General features: G+C 35.5%; 1 protein-coding gene across 1 annotated transcript in view; it reads left to right on the top strand.

Moving 5' to 3' along the window:
• Nucleotides 1-16,060, top strand: part of PCLO (piccolo presynaptic cytomatrix protein) — a 318,336-nt gene extending 302,276 nt beyond the window's left edge. Inside the window, exons 24-26 of the mRNA XM_041413394.1 lie at nt 10,448-10,582; nt 11,199-11,344; nt 15,920-16,060. Coding sequence (XP_041269328.1) covers nt 10,448-10,582; nt 11,199-11,344; nt 15,920-16,060 — 422 coding nt within the window. The remainder of the gene's footprint in view (nt 1-10,447; nt 10,583-11,198; nt 11,345-15,919) is intronic.
• The last annotated feature ends 6,112 nt before the right edge of the window (nt 16,061-22,172 follow it).

Here is a 22,172-nt window from a genome sequence, read left to right as displayed (position 1 = left end):
CCACTGCACCAGGAAATTTAAAGTAGGCAAAAGGAAATCTTTTAATATAAGAGCATACCTGTCTTCCACATGAACAGTCAGTGCAGAAGCTTTTGCTCTGGTACCCAAGCTGTGCAGCACACACGGCTGTGCTCTCCAGTGTGTAGCTCCAGGGAGGTATGAGCAAGACTTTAAGCATATTTCACTGAAAGTGCCTCAGAGCTGCAGTATAAATCTGAGGGGGAATCTGGAAATCATGATGTGAGGAGTGAATAGGCTTGTTCTTACCAAAAATTTTCATCTCCAGCTATCATGATAGTGTGCCTACTAGGTTTACAGCACAAAAGATTGCTAACATATTGTGTTAGGTTTGGTATGTGTATGGATGTATTTGTGTACACAAATGCCATCTTCCACCTCCTTCTCAAAGAAAGCCTTATTAAGTTACATATGCCACCATGTGTTAAGTGATTTTTTTGTGGGCTATAAATGACTCGGCCAAGCTGTGAAATGAAACAGCTTGTTCCACTGCACTAACAGTGCAGGCTCAGTGCTTATTGTCTGTGCAGTAAATGTTCGATGAGTCACTCTCCAAACGAAGCCACATCATATGTGCTTCTTACACCAAGTCCTTTTCACTCTGTATACATCCTTGTGATAGGACAGCTTTATGACAAAGAGAAAATATCAAAATATACTATTATGTGCTCTTTTAAGACAGAAAACAGTGTTATTTTTTTTTTCAGTCTGATTACCACTTTTAAAAACTTCAGCCTGTCTAATAAAACTAAGACTTTGTTAGATGTTTAGGTAACATCTACTCCTGAAGTTAGAATTTTACCTTTGAACTTGTTTTCTATTTATTTTTTCTAATGAAATAAATTCTCTTAAGACATGCATCTAATATTATCCATCTGCCTTTGAAGTTTTTGGTTTTTTTTTTTTTTTTGTTTTCATTAGACTATGTGTCCAAAATACTACAAGTACTGAAAAATCACTGCTTAAAGAGCCCTCTGCCAAAGAAATAGGGCATTTCCTAGGTGTTCCTGTTATGCAACACGTTCTTAGGTTTACATTCAAATGCAACACGACTGGTTTTGCTTCTGCCTGACCCAGAAGTTCAGTAGACATTATATAAAAAACTTTGTTTCCATGTCATTCTTCCCACTTCTGAATGGTCAGCAGGTTTCCTAACAGAAAACTACGTTTTGCAAATGCAACCTGCAAGAATTTTGGTTTAGCTGTTTTCATTTTTAGCTGTTTTTTTTTTAGGAAAGGTGTTGTTCTTACAACAACTTCTAAGAACTCCATGTATTTTAATTTAGGTTGGTGAATATTTGTTTATATCCCAAGTACAAAATATTCTGTTCAAATTATTTATCTCTCTTTGGATTCCCAAAAGTAAATAAAATAAATGCAAAACCTACTTGGTAACCTACCCTTACATCTCCTGATATTGTGCTACATAAGACTTCAGAATTATAATTATAATTATCTCATCCTATTTGTTATGTCTTTAAGGACATTTTCCATTATCTCTTGCTACCATACATGTGACTAATTTTTCTCCCCTTAAAGTGCTTATTTCTATTATATTTTCAACATATTTTAATATAAGACAAATGGACTTTAATCCATTTCCTAGCATTTCCAGCATTTCAAGCCAGAATGTCTAATTTCTCAAAATCAAGTAGAAACAATGAATAAATAAATCTGTTGTGATATTCAATCTTTGTATGCAAATTCAGACTGCGAAGGTGTAAAATTTTTCATTATTTTGACACAGAAAGCGAAGGCTGTCTCAGAAGGGATTTTGTGATTTCAGACTGTATTGTTGAACTTTCAAAATCTTGCATATCAAAACTAAAAAAGATTAAAAATGTCTTTACCATGACAGAGGAAAAGTAGCTTAAAATCTGTCATCTTTTATTGAGAACCTAAGCAAATCTAGGAAAATTCTCCCTGTTTTTGTATAGGTGAGACCCATTTTGTGTTCTCATACTGACATGGGAAAAAAGTGCAGACTCAGTCATCCTACTTTAATAAAATATTTGTGCTGTGTTACACAAAGATTATTGTAACATTGTGCAAACACTTAACTGTTGTTATGTCAAATTCAGACTTTTGCGGGCATTTTGCAATTTTTTTTCTCCCTTTAGCAAAACATTTTCTCCTTGGTAAATCTGCAGTAGGATAAGCTTATATAGTCAAGATTCAGGTTGCTCTGTATGTAATGAATTAATTTTCTTCTTCTCCCCGTATGAAGTTTTTTTATACAAAAAGCCAGGGCAAAGTGTGCTTTTCATGATCAAAATTTCAGATGTGCTGTGGCAAGCCATCTTTTATGCAACTGAATCTGCAGCCTCTGATATGTCTCATTATGTAAGATGCTAAAAATGTGAAGACTATGAATAGATATTTAGACTTGGGCAGTGATTTATGGTGAGGATGAAAAGGAACAAAGGTGGTTGAAGAAAGTTTTTCCTTCTGAGATTTCATAGTTTCCCCTTTCAGATTCAGGCTGCGCCTATCTTTGGAGTTCAATTAAAATCACAAAAATAATTTCAACTATCATTTTAGCTTTCTCTCAAGTTGTAGCTTTCTCTGAAGTTATGGAAAATTATGGAGCTGTAAATTTTTATTTTGATACTTTTAGCCTAGTTTCATTGGCTAAAAATCTGTTTTCTAAATGAAAGCCATTAACTTGCCTCTCCACTAACACTTTAAAAAAAATGCAGACATTACTCCCAAAGGCGTTTATCTATCCAAAAAACAAAAGCTTAAAAAGGTATTATCCCTACTACTTACAAAATTCAGGGAGTTTGCTTTAGACATAAACATTTCCTTATGATTAACCCTGTCATTAGTTTGTAATTATAAATCAGAAATAAATTTTTGGGAAATCTGGTCTTTGAAGTGCAGAAAGCATGTTGATAGAATTATCAGTTTAGAACACAAGAATTCCCTTCCACAGAAGGGGAAGACATAAATAAGAGATAATCTAGTAGAATGTACTATGAGTTGTGTAAATATCTTGACTTCCCTCACTTCATTTTCTTTCTCTCTCTAGCTACTACCAGGCAAATGCACACAAGTATCCTGTGTTCATCTTCATTGTTGAAATCAACCTGTGGAGTAATCTCTGATCACCTAAATTTGATATTTACAGGTCTCATTATTTTCTCTCCATTTATTCCAAATATCTCTATGGTACAGGGACAAGTCTGGCTATATTATTGGGAAAAAAATCTTACTGGAGAATCTTCTCATCCCCTATGCTGTCATTTGGGTTATTGCCTTGGGCAGCTTCTGATACTAATGAAACTCTTATCAGATTCACCTCCCCTAACATTATTCCTTCATCATATTTTTCTCACCACTTCTCTTTTCCTACAACATTTTAGAAATTCACACAACAGAAATAAACCTGGTTGAAAGTTGATTGGTACGTCTTTATTTTTCATATTTGAGCATATTGCAAAGTATCAGTGTTATTTTCCCACACATCACATTACTTCAGATCAAGAATTTTTACATATGGTATCAATGTATAGTCAGAAGTGAGTTTTGGTTTAATTTAATTTTTTGTTTTGTTTTGTTTTGCATTTTTCTTTCAAAATGATGAATAAAACCTATGAAATAGGGGCACACACAGAATGACCAGTATATGAAACAGAGCTTATATTTTTTCTGGAAAATATTCCACATCTCAATTGGCAAAAGACTTTCTCTGTTTTCAAAATATATTTCATACAACAGGGTTTTTACTTAAAATAAGGATTTCGGACACACAGGCTATTTTTCTGCACAAGTATATTTAAATTTCTCTCAGCAGTGAGCCTGCTAGGTCTGAGAGTCACAATGTAAACCTGTCAGCTTGTTCATATGCCTGAGCCTCAAAGTCAGCCACCCTCAGTGCCCACAAAATTGTAAATTGTGTTTACTGCAAGCAAAGATCCTGAGTTCTGCTCCTCTCCCCCATTACACAATTGCATGTGCATCACATCCGAGGGCACTGGGAGATATTCATGAAAGACCTTCTTTGCTCATCTCATAATATACAGCCTGTCCTCAGCAGTGCACAGTGCAAGGTAAAGAGAGGGAAGGAACAAAGAGAGAAGCTCCCTGGGTTCCTGTCTGCTCCCACCACAGAGCATCCCTGTTCCCAGAGGGAGCCATTTATCAGGAGTGGAGCTGAGTTTGCTGTCTCAGAGAAGAATGGCTGCCTGCACACAGTGTCCCTGCCTGCGCCAGGTAAAGGGACAGAATAATTCATAAAAACACCCAGCCCTTCTTTTACAACAGCACATAGCCTTTCCACAGGCAGATTAGAGAAAACTCTGAACCCATATTAGGGACCCTTAGCAGCTGGAGTTCCTTTTCAGAGCTGAGGTAGATAAACACAACCTTCCTCTGAGCTTCAGTTTGTCCCATGAGCTGTTGATTGCACTGTGAAGAGCAAACTGAGTGTGCAGTTGTGAGAGGAGCCAGGAATTTCAGAACATATTCAACCTCATATTTGTTGAGACAGACCCATCGTAGTGATCCCAAAATGTATTTAAAGCACTGTGAGACAGGAGAAAGTAGTAGTTAAACTGTATTAGATGTCTGATTTTTCTTACTGCAGAAAAAAAAAAAAATATAAAACCAGCCTACAAGAGAAAATTGTGGCAATTTTCATAAAAAAAAAGGAATATGTGTGCAAAAGATAAAAGACAAAAAGAAGGAAATAAAAAAAATCATAAGGACAGAAAGTGTTGGAGCCTGTAAACATTGAGAAGCCCTGTTTATAAAGGTTATTCATCTTTATTTTGAAGCAGCTTTGCCAGTAGCTCATGCTCCAGCAAAAGGACGAAAGGCATGAATACAAAAAGCTGGTACTGCAAGAAACTTGTGTGATGGTAAAAAAAAAAAAAAAAAGAGAGAGAGAGAGAGAGAGAGAGAGAGAAAGATTTTCTTAAAAAAAGAGTTGAAGGTTTTGGCTGGCATTTTAACTTCTTGATATATGTATGTTTAAAATTATACTGAATACTTTTGCTTTACCTTCAGCTGGAGTTGTTTAGCTCTAATACTGAAATGTATTTACTATATATATACTAGATATAGCCTACTATTTGCAGTAATACTGAATTATTTATTGCAATAAGATCAAGTTATCTTGTTTTTCTGAAGCACAGCTGTCTGCTGGAGGATGAACATCTGATTCTTAAAATAGAGTTAAAGGAATCCAGCAGAAACATGTTTCTTGGTAGAACAGCTCTGTGTTAGACAGAAAATTATGTCTGTACAAGCTTCATGGGTTACTGTGGAGACATTCTTGACAGTGGCAAGGTCCTCCTCAGCCTTCCTAGACTTTGTGTTTTCTCCTGGGATCACACTCCAAAGTCCTGTCTGTGTTTACACGATCAAAGTCCCTCTCTTCACAGAAAACGCAGTCTCAGTTACTGAACCCAAACAACTCTAAGAGATGCTATTAACTCCATCTCTGAGAGATGAAATCTGAGATCAGAAAGCTACTAAGGAACATCGGTGTTGTGACAGAACCCATCTTTTTTTTTGTGTTGTCTTTAATCATGTCCCATATTTTAAAGCTGTAATGTTGTCCTTTTTTCTAATTCAAGTTATTGAGACATGGATTGGAATTTCATATTACTTAGATTCTTCTAATTCTCTAAACATTACAAACATATCCTAACATAGCTGAATACAAGTCTTTGGTTATTAGAGAAATACAGCTACCTAGGACTATTTGATTTGTTTCATTCTGGAATATATTATTTCTCATTACACCATGTTAAAGATAACTATCCAAGTCCAAGTAATTAAATACCTATGAGACAAACAGTAGTTAAGTACATCAAAAAAATTCCTTTATTCTATCAATAAACACTGTACAGAGCCCTCAGAGGTACATTAATTTAATCTCTCAATGTGTCAAAACAGATAAAGACCTAAGAAGATTATGCATCTCTTCAGTAGGCCAATATCACTGAGAGCTATTTAGAAAGATCTTACTCTGATTTAAAATCTTTCACCATAAAGTGCCTTATTCCTGAAGCTCCACAAGAGCATTTCCTACTTATTTTGTAGAATAGTTTCATCTATAAGCTTCATTTGAAAAGAAGAATGCTGGGAAATATTTGGTTTTGTTGTTTTTTTTTTTAATTCCCCTGCTCTAGCACCCCCCAGTCACTCTTCTGGAACAGGAGAGCCCATAGCAATTTATACACAATTATAAAACAAAATGTCAGTTTATGTATTTTCCTGATTCTGTTTTCTGGCCATCTGGCATCCACTCAGGAAATTACTCAAGTATGATGTTTATCAAGTAGCAGCATTTAGGCATCTCTTATTTTAATTTCCAAGTTTAACCTACTCATACATTATCCATCTACGTGAAAATACATAGTCAACATCAGGAAGCAATTCAACTTATTCTAAGATAAAAGTGCAAATTATCTCAGAACTTTACATTTCAACAAATGAACTTAATAAAATTCTTGCCATTCTGCAGTGAGATTTACTTGCTCATTTAATGCATTGATGAATTAACCTTGATAACACAGAATGATGGGAGGCAGTTACTTATTTCTGTCTTGGGTAATTCTGTCTGACAGCAGGCATTTGATAAAAAGGAATGGGAACACAATCCATACTTATCAATCTACTGGAATTGACAACAACAGTGCAGATGACACATCCTGTGATTTACAACAACAGTCAATTAAAACTAATAGCAAAACTAATTAACCTTTCACAATGTAGAGTGTGACAGTTCTAGGACTAGAACAACAGCTTTGGTGTTGCCATCACCACAGCAAATTTAAATTCCTTGACTTCTCAAATACCTTTTAGCAATTTAGTCAGTAACCACCTCCTTTTAATTGTTAATGAATTACTAATAAATATGGTCCCCTGAAAAGAGGCGTGTAGTCATTAAAAAAAAATTATGAATGTTTTTAATCCTTTGTATGGATATAGATATATTTAAGAATTGGTTGCCTACAGCTGGCATGTTGCGGAGGTGAACACAATGATACGGTGCATGTCCTCTTGAGGTATATCAGTAAGTCTGTGTTTGATACCTATGAAACAGGTAAAATATCACACTAATTCAGCTTAAATATCTCTAATCTTTTTCAAGTTTTACTCTAGTATATGGTTGTAGAACATCTCTTTTTCACTCCTTGTTTCCTAAGCTAAATTAGACAGTCATTTTTTAGTGCTTTACTATATAGTTCCTTGCCACTGTGATAATCCTGTTTTGTACATCTTTCATCTGAAAATAATATTTTATTAAGGGAAATGTTACTACTCAAGTTAAAAAATTGTTTTCCACTTCTTTGGGAAACCATATTAGTACTTCCCTAAAAAGATATGCAATATCACTTTTTCAGAGTTGAATTGTAGCATTTCTCGCCATCCAATGTATCAAAATACCTGCAATCAGTTCCATTCTCACATCACTTATGATTGATGTTTTCTAAACTTATACAAGAAGGCAAAAGATTGTGATTGGGTGCTGTATATTTTGATTTATTCCCACCAATGCAATGCTTGAGGTTCTGTGCATGCAATCCCATGACACCCTGAGGAAGTTTATTTCTGTCACACCAAACATGACATCCATGACACATTCATGTCCATCTCAGCCCACCATGAACTCCCACCAGCACTAAGATGGTTCGCTATTAACCATTCCCTTCATCACTGTATCTCTCATTTTCATTTAAAGAATCAACTCCTCCAAACAAGGCACATATGCTCTATTTATGCATACCCGCCAAAGGAAAGATTTATGGAACTTATATATGAGCAAGGGGAAAAAGCTAAGCAATAGAAGGAATAGGAATCCCTTCTGAGTCTACAAAACTCTGGTGGGTTCTGAAGTGGTGATTTATTTTAGTGCAATGTTTCATAATCCCGGTGTTAAGGCTCCTTCACTCATGCTGTGGGAGAAATGAAAATTAGTATGGAAGCACAATAAAGCTATTATCTTTCATGTGTTTGCAGCTGTAGATCATTGTTTTCCCCACAATGTTTAAATGGTGAAGCAGGATTGTTTGTCCTAAAGAGTATCTGGCAATATAGAATAGTCCATGGAAAATTTCCAGATGCTGAGAAATAGTGTTGGAATATTTAAATATAACTTGATGGAAGGACATATCCTTTTTTCTGGTTCACAACATCACAAGTGGCATCCAAACCACCTCATCTCATCTTAAGCCTAATGCACACCTAAATGAAAAAGAAGGCACTAAGGCAATCAAGATGAGGTCCTAACAACTAATGCAAATAGAGCTTAAAGGACAGAGAGGGAATAAAGAAAATAAGCCAAGTACATTTTCCAGAGCAGCCTGTGATTAACTAAAAATTGCCTGAAACTCATATTATGTTTGTCCTACAACTTTTCATGCTGGACTTTTTTTCATGTTTCTGGGAGTCAGTGCAAGAACCAATAATGATCAGAAATTCAGATTTAAACAACACCTTTGAGGTGTGTCATGTCTTCATCCATGGTTTGAGAATTTTATTTACAAAGAAAAGAAGGCATTATAATTTTGTCTTGTACCTCTTTCAAGTAATTAAAAATCCATAGTTTAACCAAGATGGGCCCAATGGAAACTCAACTCTTTTCAGGGAAAGGGCATTAAAACAACAGGGATGTAATGAACAATAACAGGGATATTGTTGGCCATTTCTTCTTTGATCCCAGATATAAATGATCTCTTCTGTTGGCATCACAAAATGAAGACTTCATTATCTTTGCACAACCATGTAGAAGGAAAAAATTATATTACTGCATATTCAAACCTATAGGAATTTTTTTTGATTATTAAATATTGTGAAAGTATCACTTGCCTTGTAATGAATCCTCTCACACCTTAGAAACAATAGAAGTGCTGGCTCAGCTGAAGCTGAATTACAAATTTATTAGGGACTGTAACTAAATTAAATTCTAGCTTTGGTTTGTGAGGAGAGTTGGGGCCAGTTTGCAGCTGTAATTATTTGTTATTACACTTTTCCTCATGATCCCTTAAACTATTTTAAGTAGAAAAAAGATAGAATTGGCATCTGTGAAAGAGAAGCTCTCATTTTTAGAGGGTGTTATTCAAATTTGATTATACATTTGTGATACAAGAAGTAATCCTTACATGCCACTTGCAATTTAACACTCTTTAATTGAGAGCCTCCTCTAGATGTATCATAATTGTATACATTCTGCAGAGTTGCTTTGCACCTTACAACATCTTGGCACAAGATTCTAAAATGTCCAGTAAAGTGTTAAAACCTGCTGGCACCAGAAACTACATAATAAAGAATCCCAGCTGCTTCATGGGTTGATTTCTTTTGATCTAATGTCTAAAGTGAAGAGAAAGGTGAAATAATATTTTCAGTAGTGGGACAATAGATTTAGAAGCACAACCCCCACTATGAGATGATGTTAGTGTGGAGAGAATTGAGCTGGGGATGCTCTGCTCCCACCCCCCTACGCACTTAGGAGATGCAGCCTTGCTCCTCTCTGCCTGGCTTCTGTAAAGGCTTGTGGGAGGACAGGCAGAGGAAAGGCAAAAGAGCTTTGTCTACATTTCCTTCTGTGCCTTCTCTACATTTCCTTCTGAGCTCATTTAGAGAGAAATTCATAAAATGTAGAAATAATGGCCCTGTATTTCTACCCACATAAGCAGAGAAATTACCTTTAACTTTAAAGGTCACTCTAAGCCCTTCCCTTTAAACTGTGTGAATGATATTGCTCCATGTATATAGGAAGGTGAAATAAAATGCTGACTTCACCAGCCTTACTTCATTGCCTTTGAATATCTCACTTTTAACACTCTATTGAAAGTTCTCTTCTTTTCTTGCTTTTTTTTTTCTTTTTTAAATGAGATAACTTCAGATTCTTGTAGTAAATGTTTCTGGAAAGGTGAATTGCAGTGACCGTTATGTGACTTGTAATAAGTCCTAGAGAAATTTCTATTCTTGGGAAAAAAGTTCCGCTGAGGCAAATACATTTTGAAGCATATAATATAATTATACAAGTGTATGGTATGTGCCTACCATTTGCTCATCCAAGCTATAAATTTTCCTTACATTCCTGACTTAAAACTATGTATGACCTATAACTATAGCTAGAAAAACTATAAGAAAAAAAAAAAAAACACAAAAAAAAAAAAAACCAAAAAAAACCAAAAAAAAAACCCCAAAAAAAAAAGAAAGAAAAAAAAAAAAGAACTGAAAAAAAATATAAAAAAAAAAAAAAAAACAAAAAAAAAAAAAACCAAAAAAAACCAAAAAAAAAACCACCAAAACTAAAGTAAGCAAACAAAAATAAACCAAAAACAAACAAACAAACAAAAAAGACAAAACAAAACAGAAAAGACCCATAAAATTTTACTTCTCTCCAAGTTAGAAAGATACATTTGGCTTCCTTTCATATTAATGAGGGTTGCTTTTTCTGCTTTTCCAGGTAAAACACAAGTTATGGGTGAAATCAAGATTGCATTAAAGAAGGAAATGAAGACAGATGGAGAACAACTGATCGTAGAAATCCTTCAGTGCAGGAATATCACATACAAATTTAAATCTCCAGATCATCTTCCAGGTATGACTAAGAAAACAGCTTCATGATACTTTGAAAACATTAAGTATCTCAAGTCATTTAACATCATCACTAAAATGGAAAAGAAAATTACTTCTTAGCCAGGCTGACATATTCTACAGGATTCTTTTTGAAGTACTTATTTTCTCCTATGAACAAATTTAATGAAAGTAAAAACATTTTTTGTAGAAGCAAATTAACTGTCAGAAGTTAATCTTCTTTTTAGTTTACTTTTTATTTTAAAAAATTAATTAATTTTTAACATTAATAAAAAATAAAAATCCTTAGGTTATCAAAGAACAGGTATAACTAGTAGAGGATTGTATTTTTGTGAAAAAGCTTTTTAAAAACAAAAATATCATGTTCATAATGATATTTTCATATATAGATAAAGATATACATGTATTTTTTCATTTAATGACAGTATTATAAACAAAGTAATTCCTTTGGATTTAGTGGGATGGGATGTGGGATTCACATTTTACACCATATGAATGAGAACAGAATGTGACTTTGTAAAATATCGTTTTTTCACAAAAATTCCCCTCTGCTGAAATCATTAACAACAAAGATTATTTAAAAGCTTCTCTATTTGACTCATTGAACTATTCTTCCCCAGACCTGTATGTGAAGCTGTATGTTGTCAATATCTCTACCCAAAAGAGAGTAATTAAGAAGAAAACCAGGGTATGCAGGCATGACCGAGAGCCTTCGTTCAATGAAACATTTAGATTTAGCTTGAGTCCTGCTGGGCATTCCCTTCAGGTAATTCTGCATTTTATTAAACCGTAATTTTTGATGTTGTCTGTGCAGTGTTATGGGCATTTGAGCTCAATCTACTACCTCAGCTGTTTGCTAAAAAGAGAGAACTACAAATAAATTAACACAGTTATACAATAATGAAAATATCAGGCTCGAGGAGACATTAAAAGATGGATTACTGCATCACGACACACTGAGGAAGGGTATTTATAGATCACGCCTGAAAATTTTAGACTTGATCTGTTCTTAAAATCCCCCAGAGAAAAAAATTTTAGACTTGATCTGTTCTTCAAATCCCCCAGAGAAGGGAGTTATACATGCCTTCCAAGAATACTTTTCTATGTATTTAGAAAGTTTAGTGCAATATCAAAATCAAATATGTCATATTTTTAAATTAAGCTCACTTATCCTTAAGTATCCTCACAAAGTTCAGATGAAAACTGATTTGCCTTCTTTTTAGTTAAAAAAAGATAGGGTTTACAGTGAAAGGCTGTTATCTTACCTCCCCTCTCTATTTTCCAGGCTGAGTCAACCTAATTTCTTTGTTATGTCCTTTTGCCTAAATGCTTAATAATTTTATCAATTTCTCCAACTTCTCAATTACTCCAACTTCTTTAGAAGTTGTGGTACCTAGAATTTGACACAATAGTCATAATTTCAGATGCTGATAATTAATGATTATACCAAGCCAGATAGTGTCTGGTACATTTGTTATGGAGCTGACTTTTTGTCAGTCTGTGACACATCAAATCATGCATGAAACTGGTCCCTCTCCTGTGTTTTAGTTGCTTAGACAGGTTTGGTCATATGGCCAGACTTGGGTTTTTTAGACAGATTGGATTCAGTTTCTCTACCTTCATATATTTTTACATTAGGAGTTAACAAGTATAAACCGTATATTCAGACTTCCCCCGGTCAGTGGAGAGGGATAAGCAATTCAAGGGGTATCTGTATGCCAACCTTAAAAGTCAGTGGAAGGCATTGTTGGGCATATCAGCATCCATTTAATGAACCTTTAAATCTGTCAGACCAACCTGAATAAGACAGGTACATTGTGGTAACTAAAGTTAGTCTGGATTATCTAAGTGCCAACATTATGCTGATTGCTTGTATCATTAATATTGCAAATGGATGTTACTTACAAAACAAGACCCCCAAAAAAGAGATACTGTTTTTCCTGTGTTAAGGTGTCCTAACATCTTACTGTTTCAATAGACTAAAGAAAAGGCTATTTAAGAATTGACATTTTCTGGGAAAAGCCGAAGTAATCAATAAAGTCTTGCCAAAGTTTAAGAGCTCCTGTAAAAATTTGCTTCCAGTGGGAGTTTGAAGAGGAAATCATAGAGGGTAAAGAGTAAAGAAGAATTCACAGAGTCCTATGGAAAAATAATCAATAAGGTTTTGAGGAGGAAGGTAGCAAGTGACATATCCATAAGAACAGTTAGCCTGAGACTTGAAAAGATTTCCTCTGGAGCTCTGTGATATAAAGACAAGAGGAGACTGAGGGGAGACCTCGTTGTGTTCTTCAACACACTCCTGAGGGGAGGCAGAAGGGCAGGCACTGATCTGTTCACTGCTGTCACCAATGGCAGGACTCAAGGGAACGGCCTGAAGCAGAGTCAGGGAGGTTTAGGTTGTACATCAGGAGAAATTTTTCACCCAGAGGGTGGCTGGGCACTGGAACAGGTTACCCAGGGAAGTGGTCATGGCACCAAGCCTGACAGAGTTCAAGAAACATTTGAACAACACTCTCAGGCACATGGTGCAATTATTGTGGTGCCCTGCACAAGGACAAGAGTTTGATTCAATGATCCTGATTGATGTCTTTAAACTCAATATATTCTAAAATTCTATGAATTCAGCATTATATTTGCTAATACTGTACACCAGAGCTAAGAATGAGAATGAAGGCCATAAAATATCCTGTAAAAGTACCAAGAAAAAAGTTTAAAACAAAGAAAAAGTGTTTCTGCTTCATGAGAATTGGAGTTTGAGCTGTAAAATGTATTGCCTTTATATACAGAAAGTGCTAAATAATTTCAAAGAAAAAGTACCTGGAGAAAATTATAGGAGAAATTTACAGATGAAAGACATCATATTCTGTTAAATACAAACTTACTGCCTATGAGTCAGGATAGTCCACAGACCTTAGTAGGTATTTTGAGTGAGTGTAACTACTTAATGGCTTTGTCCTTATATGCTGCCTTATACACTGCCCTCTGCACTTTTGCAAGCAAAGTATTTTTTTCTGGAGAGAGCTTTAATCTGACTCAGTGCATCAGTTTTTATGTGCTCTTCAAGCTCAACATTCTATTTGTTCCTATGACAAAGCATGAACCTGGATGATTTGAATGCTGAATTTGAGTGATGAACATTTAGGGTCAAACACTCCAAAGAGATTCAGGGGAGAGGGAAATTAAACAACCCAGAATTTACAGAACAAAAATGGAACTGGAAGATGATGGGAGAAAATAAGATCAGAGAGAGGGAGTAAGATGGGGTCAAATGTGATAATAATGAAAGGTACAATGTAAAGAGCGATGAGAACCAACCAGAGGCAGAAACTAAGACAAGGGACTACAGACTAAAAATCAGCAGCAAGAGCTGTGAATATTTGCCATAAAAATGGGGCCATGAGCTGTTGAGGAAAAAGAAAAAAGAAAAAAAACCCAAATTAAGAAAAGCTTTAATTGTCTGGCACAGAGTACTGGGAATAAATAAGAAACAAAACCCCTCAGGTTTAGAAACTAAGATGAGCTGATCCAGAACAAGACTGGAATTGAAGGCCTGGTACACAAAGAAAACAAGGATAAGAGACAGAAAAGCTAGAAAGATAGATCCTAGGATTCCATCTGGGAGGAGTAGGGAGAAGGATCAAATACAGAACTAATGAAAAATTGGATAATTTTTCAGTCCCAAAACTGTTAATTCTCTCGGAATGAAAACATTCTGTGGAAAACATTTTAACAGTTTTCAGACAGGCACTTTCCTCAGCCCCTGGCAGTTTTTTTCCTCGCTTCTCTGATTTTCCTGTTACTTGGCAACTCACCTGAGACCCTTCTGGAAAGCACTAAGCTTCTGGCTCCTGGCTCACTGCAATTAGAAATACATAATGTCCTATGCAAAGCTAATCAGAAAAACCCAGAAGAACGAATTTCACAGATGTTCTTGTTTGGCTTTCGATCTTCTGGGCAGTCCCTTCTTCAGCAAACACCAAAACTAGGGACCTAGAAAGCCATCAGCAGAGGAGCAGACTGCCTATTTTCCTCAAGGACATGTTTTCTGATGAATGGACTTTCCTATTAGTTCAGTGCCTAAGAGTTTTCCCTTCTCAAACCTTTTGACTAGTATCCATTAGGTATCAAAACTGTCCAGGTTGCCAAATGATATCAAAAGTGGACAAGGAAGTAGGAAGCCTACTCAGAAAAACAGTTGCAAATTTTTTCCCTTTTGAAATTTATTTTAAACTTTATTTGTAATGTAAAGTTTGCATTTTTTACATTGCTTTCCAAATCAGAATGGAAACTTTTTGAAAATGGTGAAGTTCTTGATTACAGGAAATTCTAGTTCTTCTACAGACCTGTTACATTTCTACTGTCATGTGGTTTCAGCGGAGTACAAAACCCTTGCGTTCTGTCATTTTTCTTCTATCATAGATCTTTGAAACCAAGTAACAAAATGTTCATTTTTCTCTCTTGCTGGTTCACATGGAGAGTGACAGCCTCCTCCTGTTATCAGTTACTTCCCTTGCTTGTTGCTTGTTGAGATCTGCTCAGTAACTGAATATTACAAACCTGCTGTTAATGCTGTTATGGAGATGCAAATCTTCATTATTTCTTTCTCTTTCTGAAAAATTTAGGAATTTTCTTTTTGAAAAACTTAGGAGTTTTTTTTAAAAGTAAAAAAACAAACAAAAAAATTCCTTCACATTGTGCTTGTGAATTTACTTAAGAATTAAGAAATGCTACAATTTTTCTGAATATGTGACTATGACTCATGCCATGAATTATACATATTATCAAATGCACTTTCTTAGAAACATGCATACAGAACCTATAGATCCACAGAATAAGAAAAGCCCTTCAGAAAAGTGTTTTGTTTGCATGGCACAAGCCTCTTTAGCTGGAAAATATGTGGTTGGACAACATTTCATAGAAAGCCTTGTACATCCAGTCGGTGTCAGACTTCACAGACCTAACAAGAGCTGCTACTTCACTTGTACAAAGCTTTATCTTGTCACTTAAAACTTGACCTTATGCTCATCTTTGGTAACCAGCAGGTGAACAAATTGCTCATTAGCATTCAAGATTGTCATCTTCTAATTGCTGCGTCCCATAATAAGGAAACAGAAGCAGGAGAAGATTCAATTTTCACAGGGCTTTCTGTGAAGGGAAAGGTGACTCTAAAAAGTGATGGCCAATGTTTCTTTTCTGTGCATAGCATATTTGAGCTCAACATTCCTGAATCTTTCGTGTATTGCTAGTATTATGTTACTGTGGACATGGATGATGATGATGATGATGATGATGATGATGATGATAATGATGATGATGAAGATGATTATTATTATTTTCACAGATTCTGCTTGTCTCCAATGGAGGGAAGTTTATGAAAAAGACTCTGATTGGGGAAGCTTATATCTGGCTTGACAAAGTGGATCTAAGGAAAAGAATAGTAAACTGGCACAAACTGTTGGTCAGCTCCACACAAACACACTGAGCAGAGCTGTCTGCTTAGGGCACAAAACATGCAGAGTCTGCTCTAAACAGAATCACTTCAAGAATATAGTTTGATATCATTGTGTTTAGCTAGTCTTTCAGATTACAAAGTAGAAAAGAGCAGTCTCTGGGCTACAAAGCACACTTAAATGAGGGCTAGTACACTTATTTTTGCTGCAAAACACAGCAAAAGGAGAAGAAAATCTGGGCCCAGAAATTAAAGTGAGGCTGTTTGAGACAAAGACTGATATGAGGGCTCCATGTTGTTGGACTCTTTGTGAAGAGAGTAACTGTGAAGGAAATGAAGAAGGCTGGAGGCAGGTGCTAACACAGAGCTCGGCTGCAGCTGGAGGTAGTGTGATGAGAAGCACAGTCTGGTTTTCTGTGCAACCAGAAGGAGATCATTTTATGCAAAACCACCTAGGGTGACTGACTTTCCAAAATCTCACTTGTTAAAAGTGTAAAACTTGCTCCTCTGCACCTTAGGATCTCTGATAATTTGCTGTAGTGAGATTATGCCACTTGACACAAGCTGCAAGTTGTTTGCAAGAGTGGTAATGTTATTTTACATTACTTTTTTCCTTCTTTCTTTTTCCTTCAAAAACTAGGCTATGGAGAATCAGATCTGATTATTTCATTTGTTTCTGTTAACAATGGATATAAACCACTCTCCTAGAATGTGATGAATAAAATTATATAAATGGTTATAACTCGGGATGTGGTTTTAAAGAGAAAGGACAGGTTATAAACTGCACTACATCAGAAAGATAAAATGCTGTTTCAATGTCAGTGACACTGTGTTTCACCCCACCCTTTGAGTCAGAAGGTCTAAATCAGTTTGAGATTGAAGGGACTTAAGCACTGGGACTGATGCAGTTATTTCAACAAGTCCTCACATTTTTCAGCAACCAGTCTTGCTCTGAAACTGCAGAAGGACTATGAATTCTAGGCTATTTTGTGGACACTTGGGAGCAGCAGCCCCATCATGCCAACAGTGACCCTCTCAATGCAGGGCTCTGTATCAACACTAGTGACACACTTGAAATCTGAGGGGAAGGGACAGCAGGGCAGTTCCTGATTGGATGCTGCTGCCTCAGAATGAATATTCTCTTGCTATCTCAGGTGAATGTCTGAGTATAATCCACTCAACAGCATGGCTTCTCGGTTAGGAAAGAAGTAAATAAGAATGTAACTTGCAACTTTTAAGTCTGTGTCAGCACTTCCAGGCATCAAGTCCTTCTTTCAGGGCTTGAAGCCAAGCAGTTAGTTCAGTTGGGAAGAAACTACTGCCTGGCATGCTTAGGCTGGTTGCTGTATTTTCCCTTGTACCATGTTTGAAGAAAGGAGAGTTTTTCTCTCGTTCCTAAAAGTACAGCAAGTTTGTTAAAACCCAAGAATCAATGGTACTAACTCCCATGTTACTCAGAAGTCATTTAATATTCAACAGCTTCAATAAAAAGTAGCTCCCCTGGAAATATGATCTCATGATCTTTGCATACTTAAAAAGAAAACAAACAAATTTCTGCATGTCAGACATTTATTTTCCTGGTCTATAAAAGACTTTCCAGTTTTCATTAAATTATTTGATACACATTGTCTTATATTTTCTGTACACTTCCACAGGTTGTGCAAGACCAGCTGAAAATATTCCTCTGGAAAATATTATATGCTTTAAAAAACCAAAGGAAAAATAAAGTTTAGGTTATTAAGCAACTGGATTGACTGTGAAAAAGCTACACCATTTAATCTGGTGACACTTCCCACATATAGTTTTTGGTTTATGTTTATCAACTTAAAATATCAGCATGGAACAAGAATATGAGAAGAAACATACAAATTATATTAATTCTACACACACCAAGGAAACTCCTGGTGTTCATAACCTTCTGGTAGCCTGCTTAACTTGCAAGCAGAGCAATCCTACCAAAATCTTATTAGCTGTCTTAAAAACACAACATCACTGACAGTGAAAGTAGGGTGTGTGCTTTAATGTTGAATTTTATGCTTTCACCAGTATATGTATACCCTACCTCTCATATATTTTAAGAACAGTCCTCTGGAGTTATTGTAAAAATTCTATGTTTTGATGTTGTATATGTTTTTATAAGAAAATACTTCAAAGAAAAATCCCCAACTGAAACAAAAAATCCTCTGTGGATTGACATATGTGTTGCTCTCTTGGTGGGTTATCTTGCATTCTTGATGACTATACTGTGTTTGTACTTTGAAAAAAAATATCTGCAAAAAAAAAAATTCTGTGTGAAGTGCAAGCCATGAGGTGTGCAGTTTTGTGCAAACTGCTGGTGATTTTGCTCTTGCTAAGATTTGCTCCAACGGCAGCAAGTCACACTGGTAGTTGCTATGGAGATTTCTGAGAGGAAGGAGAAGTCTCTGGCTGCCTGACTGGAAGCCTGTAATCATCATCTGTGACTGAGGACGTGGCCAGGCGTGCTTTGCTCTCACACCTGTACAAATGTGGCCAATATTTTATTCAATACTTTTGTTGAGTGCAGCTGTAGGGGACAGCTGTCTTTGAGGCTAATCAGCTGTTGGCAACTGGTTTAATTCAAGCATCTTTGGTTCTCTGGACAACACCCAGAAATGTTTCTGCATGTTGAAATGGCAGTGTTGGACTCCTGTCATGAAACACAAAGAGTAGAGTTTGTGAGGAACGCGGCACTGCCTTGGCCAGCTGCAGCAAGGATGGGGCTCCTTCGGGGGGGCGTGTGTCACTCCTGGGCACACACACTCAACTCTCTGAGTTGAGCATCATGCAGAGGTCAAAGAATGCCACCAAAGTGTGCCAAGTTCCTTTTTTTGACCAAATTTCTAGGTTGTACTGAAATCACTCTATGCAACACAGATTCATGTTTGAATGCATAGTTTCTTTTTTTGTTGTTTGTTTGTTTGATGAATGAAGTCAGGAAAAACTCTCATGACAATGTTTTTTTTTAAAAAAACACCCAATCAAACAAGGACTATTAATATTTTTTTACTGTTTTTGTATATATCTCAGTATATTTTTTTTCTTTTCCCTCATTAATTTTTGTTTATTTTATCTGGCCAAACATGCTTAGATGTGGCAACAGCTTTTATAATTTCTGAGTGATTGATTATTAATGAGTTCACAAATTTCTATGATTGCTTTGAAGATACATATTGCAGGGAAGCAATAGCAGAGGCATTTAACTCTTAATTCATAAATCTTCTGAGAAAACAGAAATTGAAGTTGCTTCTTAGTTCAAGCCTTGTAGAGTGGAAACAAGCTGAAAAATGAGCAAAAGCACAGTGTGTGTGTTTACAAATGACAGGGATTTATAACATTATCATTGTTATTAGTATGCATAAAATGAGCAGCAAACAGCCTTTTTTTTTTTCCCCAGTTTAAAACGAGACATGAGAGTTACTGTGATGAATGTGGAGCTGGTTCTTTATCATTACACTTTAAAGGGATAGTATCCAGGGGCAATGAGTGCTGCTTCTTTATTATAACCCACAGTTTTACATTACATGGATCCTGTATGGAAGCACCAAAAACCAGTTTAAGTCAGTAACCAATCTGCTGACTTGAACTGGCTTTAAATCTAGACCTAGGAAATATTTGAGTTATTTTTCTGGATGCTGGATGTTTGCATGGCTATGTTGTGGAATATGGTAGCTGGTAACCAGCTGATATTGATTCATACTTTGAGAATGATGATGAAGAAAAAGAAGACATCTATTATATTATAAGCTAGTGTGAGCCCAATAGAGATTATTTAATTAGGATTTAGTTTCATGGAGATATCATAAAGATGTTAATAGTATTTTTTTAAATTATTATTTGAATCATAACTGACACTATTTTTAACTAGTTTATTTTCATTGCTACGATGGTGAATGTCCCAGATTCATTATTTGAGTATATATCTAGATATGTACATACCTATGTGAATAGCAGAGAAAATTTGTGTGAGTGTAACTTATAAAGGTAATTAAACAGAGAGAAAATTTAGCATAAGTATCCACCTGCATTATATTTAAACTCTAGTCCTACATGCCCTGTGAATTTTCTGTACACCTGGCATGTAGGATGAATTGCTCTTTATAAATACATATTGCCTTTAGAAGGAAAATAGGAAGAATAAGTGAAACCGGATACTCTCTCTTTAAACCATAAGAAACATTTTAATGTTTTCTATATGTTCTGTTTTATTCTTTTGAAAAAAATAATAAGCAAATATATCGATGAGCTCAAAAGTTATAATATATATAGATATCCATAATTAAAACTAGATGATTTGACGAGAGTCATTTTATTAATTTGTTACCCTGTAAATAAATATACACTTTTGTAAAACAAAATGAGTTTAAATTATTAATTCCATTTGACATCCAAGCATGTGAGTGTGTCCTTATTTGATTGTATCTTATAGATGTTCAGTGATGTGCTCAGGTGCTCAACAATGGCTGACTAACGTGTGTGCTGTCATGCTACAGACAAAGTGTACAGCAGACACAATGTTTAAAAAAATCCAAAAAACACCAAAAAAAAACCCTGCAAAAAACAACAAAAAAAGAAGATTAGTCCTTGGGCAAATGTAATGTTTCCACAGTGATTGTTGCATGCATAGGTGGTGGTTCGTTGGTATTCATTTCGTTTTGACTTTCTTTTAATTTTCATTTTGCTTCCGGAATCATCAGGAAAAATGAAAACAAAAGAGACTTGTTCTAAAAGTTGTAAAAACTGAAACAAAAGCAGTATGAGATTGTATAAAAATGCTTGTAAATCTGTCCCAGTTTTCACTTTATGTATAAATCCATGCCATGGTTTTGTGATTGTATACAGGATGTATCTTGAGAACTTATGCAAACTGTGCTCTATAAAGGCTGTTATCCCAGTCTGACAAATAAATATTTAAAATATTTGGTTTGGTTTCTTCTTCCTAATTAACATGAAAACCTATTTTGCTGGTTTATATTTCCCATTTGTTGACCACAGTGGTTTTATGGTTCTTCTGTACACACTTCCTATACTCTTCTGTCCTATTTCAGCATTAGCAGACCTCCCAGGGTATAACTCATCTCCCACACTTCATTTTGAAATAAAGAATGGTTTATTCATCAGAGCTTTTTTCCAAACAAGTCAGAACCAGAATCACATTCAGTTTGTTGATATCTTCATACAGTTTCATCTCTGGCACTCTATATGCAACAAATATATGTGCATACAACAGCACAGTTTAGGAATATTCAGGGGTTTGCCTCCATAATGTGAAGAAAAGGTGAATTAAAAATGTAGCCTAACTCTGTGTCCTTGTAAGTTCCTGATGGAGAAAGAAAGAATAAGAAAGAATATGATAAACCCTAGAAGGATTTTCTCTGGCTCTTTCCTCCAGCAGAAAGTTTTCTAGAGACAATGTATTTTAGACTTTGCTATTATAAACAAGTAATCATTTTCTTAAAGTAATCATATTCAGTAGTACTGAATTCTACCTGACTAGTATAAAATTTGTGGTGCTTTCCCATTGAAACTGTACTTTTGAGCCATGTCTAGATCTATATTCATTATATTTGCATAATTTCCCTAATTGATACAAATAATTTTAAAAACCTCCGAACATGCTCCCCAAGTGATATAAATTGTTGTTTCAGTATGACACATGAACACATAGACTAAAATTATTTTCTGTGAGTTGATGGCTTTTTCTCAAAAAATAATGTAATGAGAAATAGACAACAACTTTGAGGATGCTTCAAGAGCAGAGGTGCCCTTTTTCACATTAGCCCATCTGCCACAGCATTGACACAGGCTGACTTTTGTTAATGCCCATCAGGAAACAAGCTTGACTTCCCAATGCCTGCCTCAATCACTAAGGTATGAGTTCAAAGTACTTTGGGTACCTCTCTCTGAGAAAATAGTTATGACTACAACAAACACTTCACCCCACACTCAGCACAGATTTTCGGCATCCTCTTTTATTTTGGTGAGGAAGCTCCTGCTCAGCATACTGGCCCTCAGGAAATGGTTAGAAAAAATTCCTGAAGTGTTACTGGAGAGAAAGTTGACTGGAATTAGCTGCTGTAGGTTTATCTGAATTTAGCTCTAGGAAACTAGTTTACAGACAGAAAAT

Source organism: Onychostruthus taczanowskii, unplaced genomic scaffold, assembly GCF_017590055.1.
Source record: "Onychostruthus taczanowskii isolate IOZ18803 unplaced genomic scaffold, ASM1759005v1 scaffold41, whole genome shotgun sequence".
Classification (NCBI taxonomy): domain Eukaryota; kingdom Metazoa; phylum Chordata; class Aves; order Passeriformes; family Passeridae; genus Onychostruthus; species Onychostruthus taczanowskii.
Note: the sequence above shows the minus strand (reverse complement) of the source record. Positions and strands in the feature narration are given on the sequence as shown.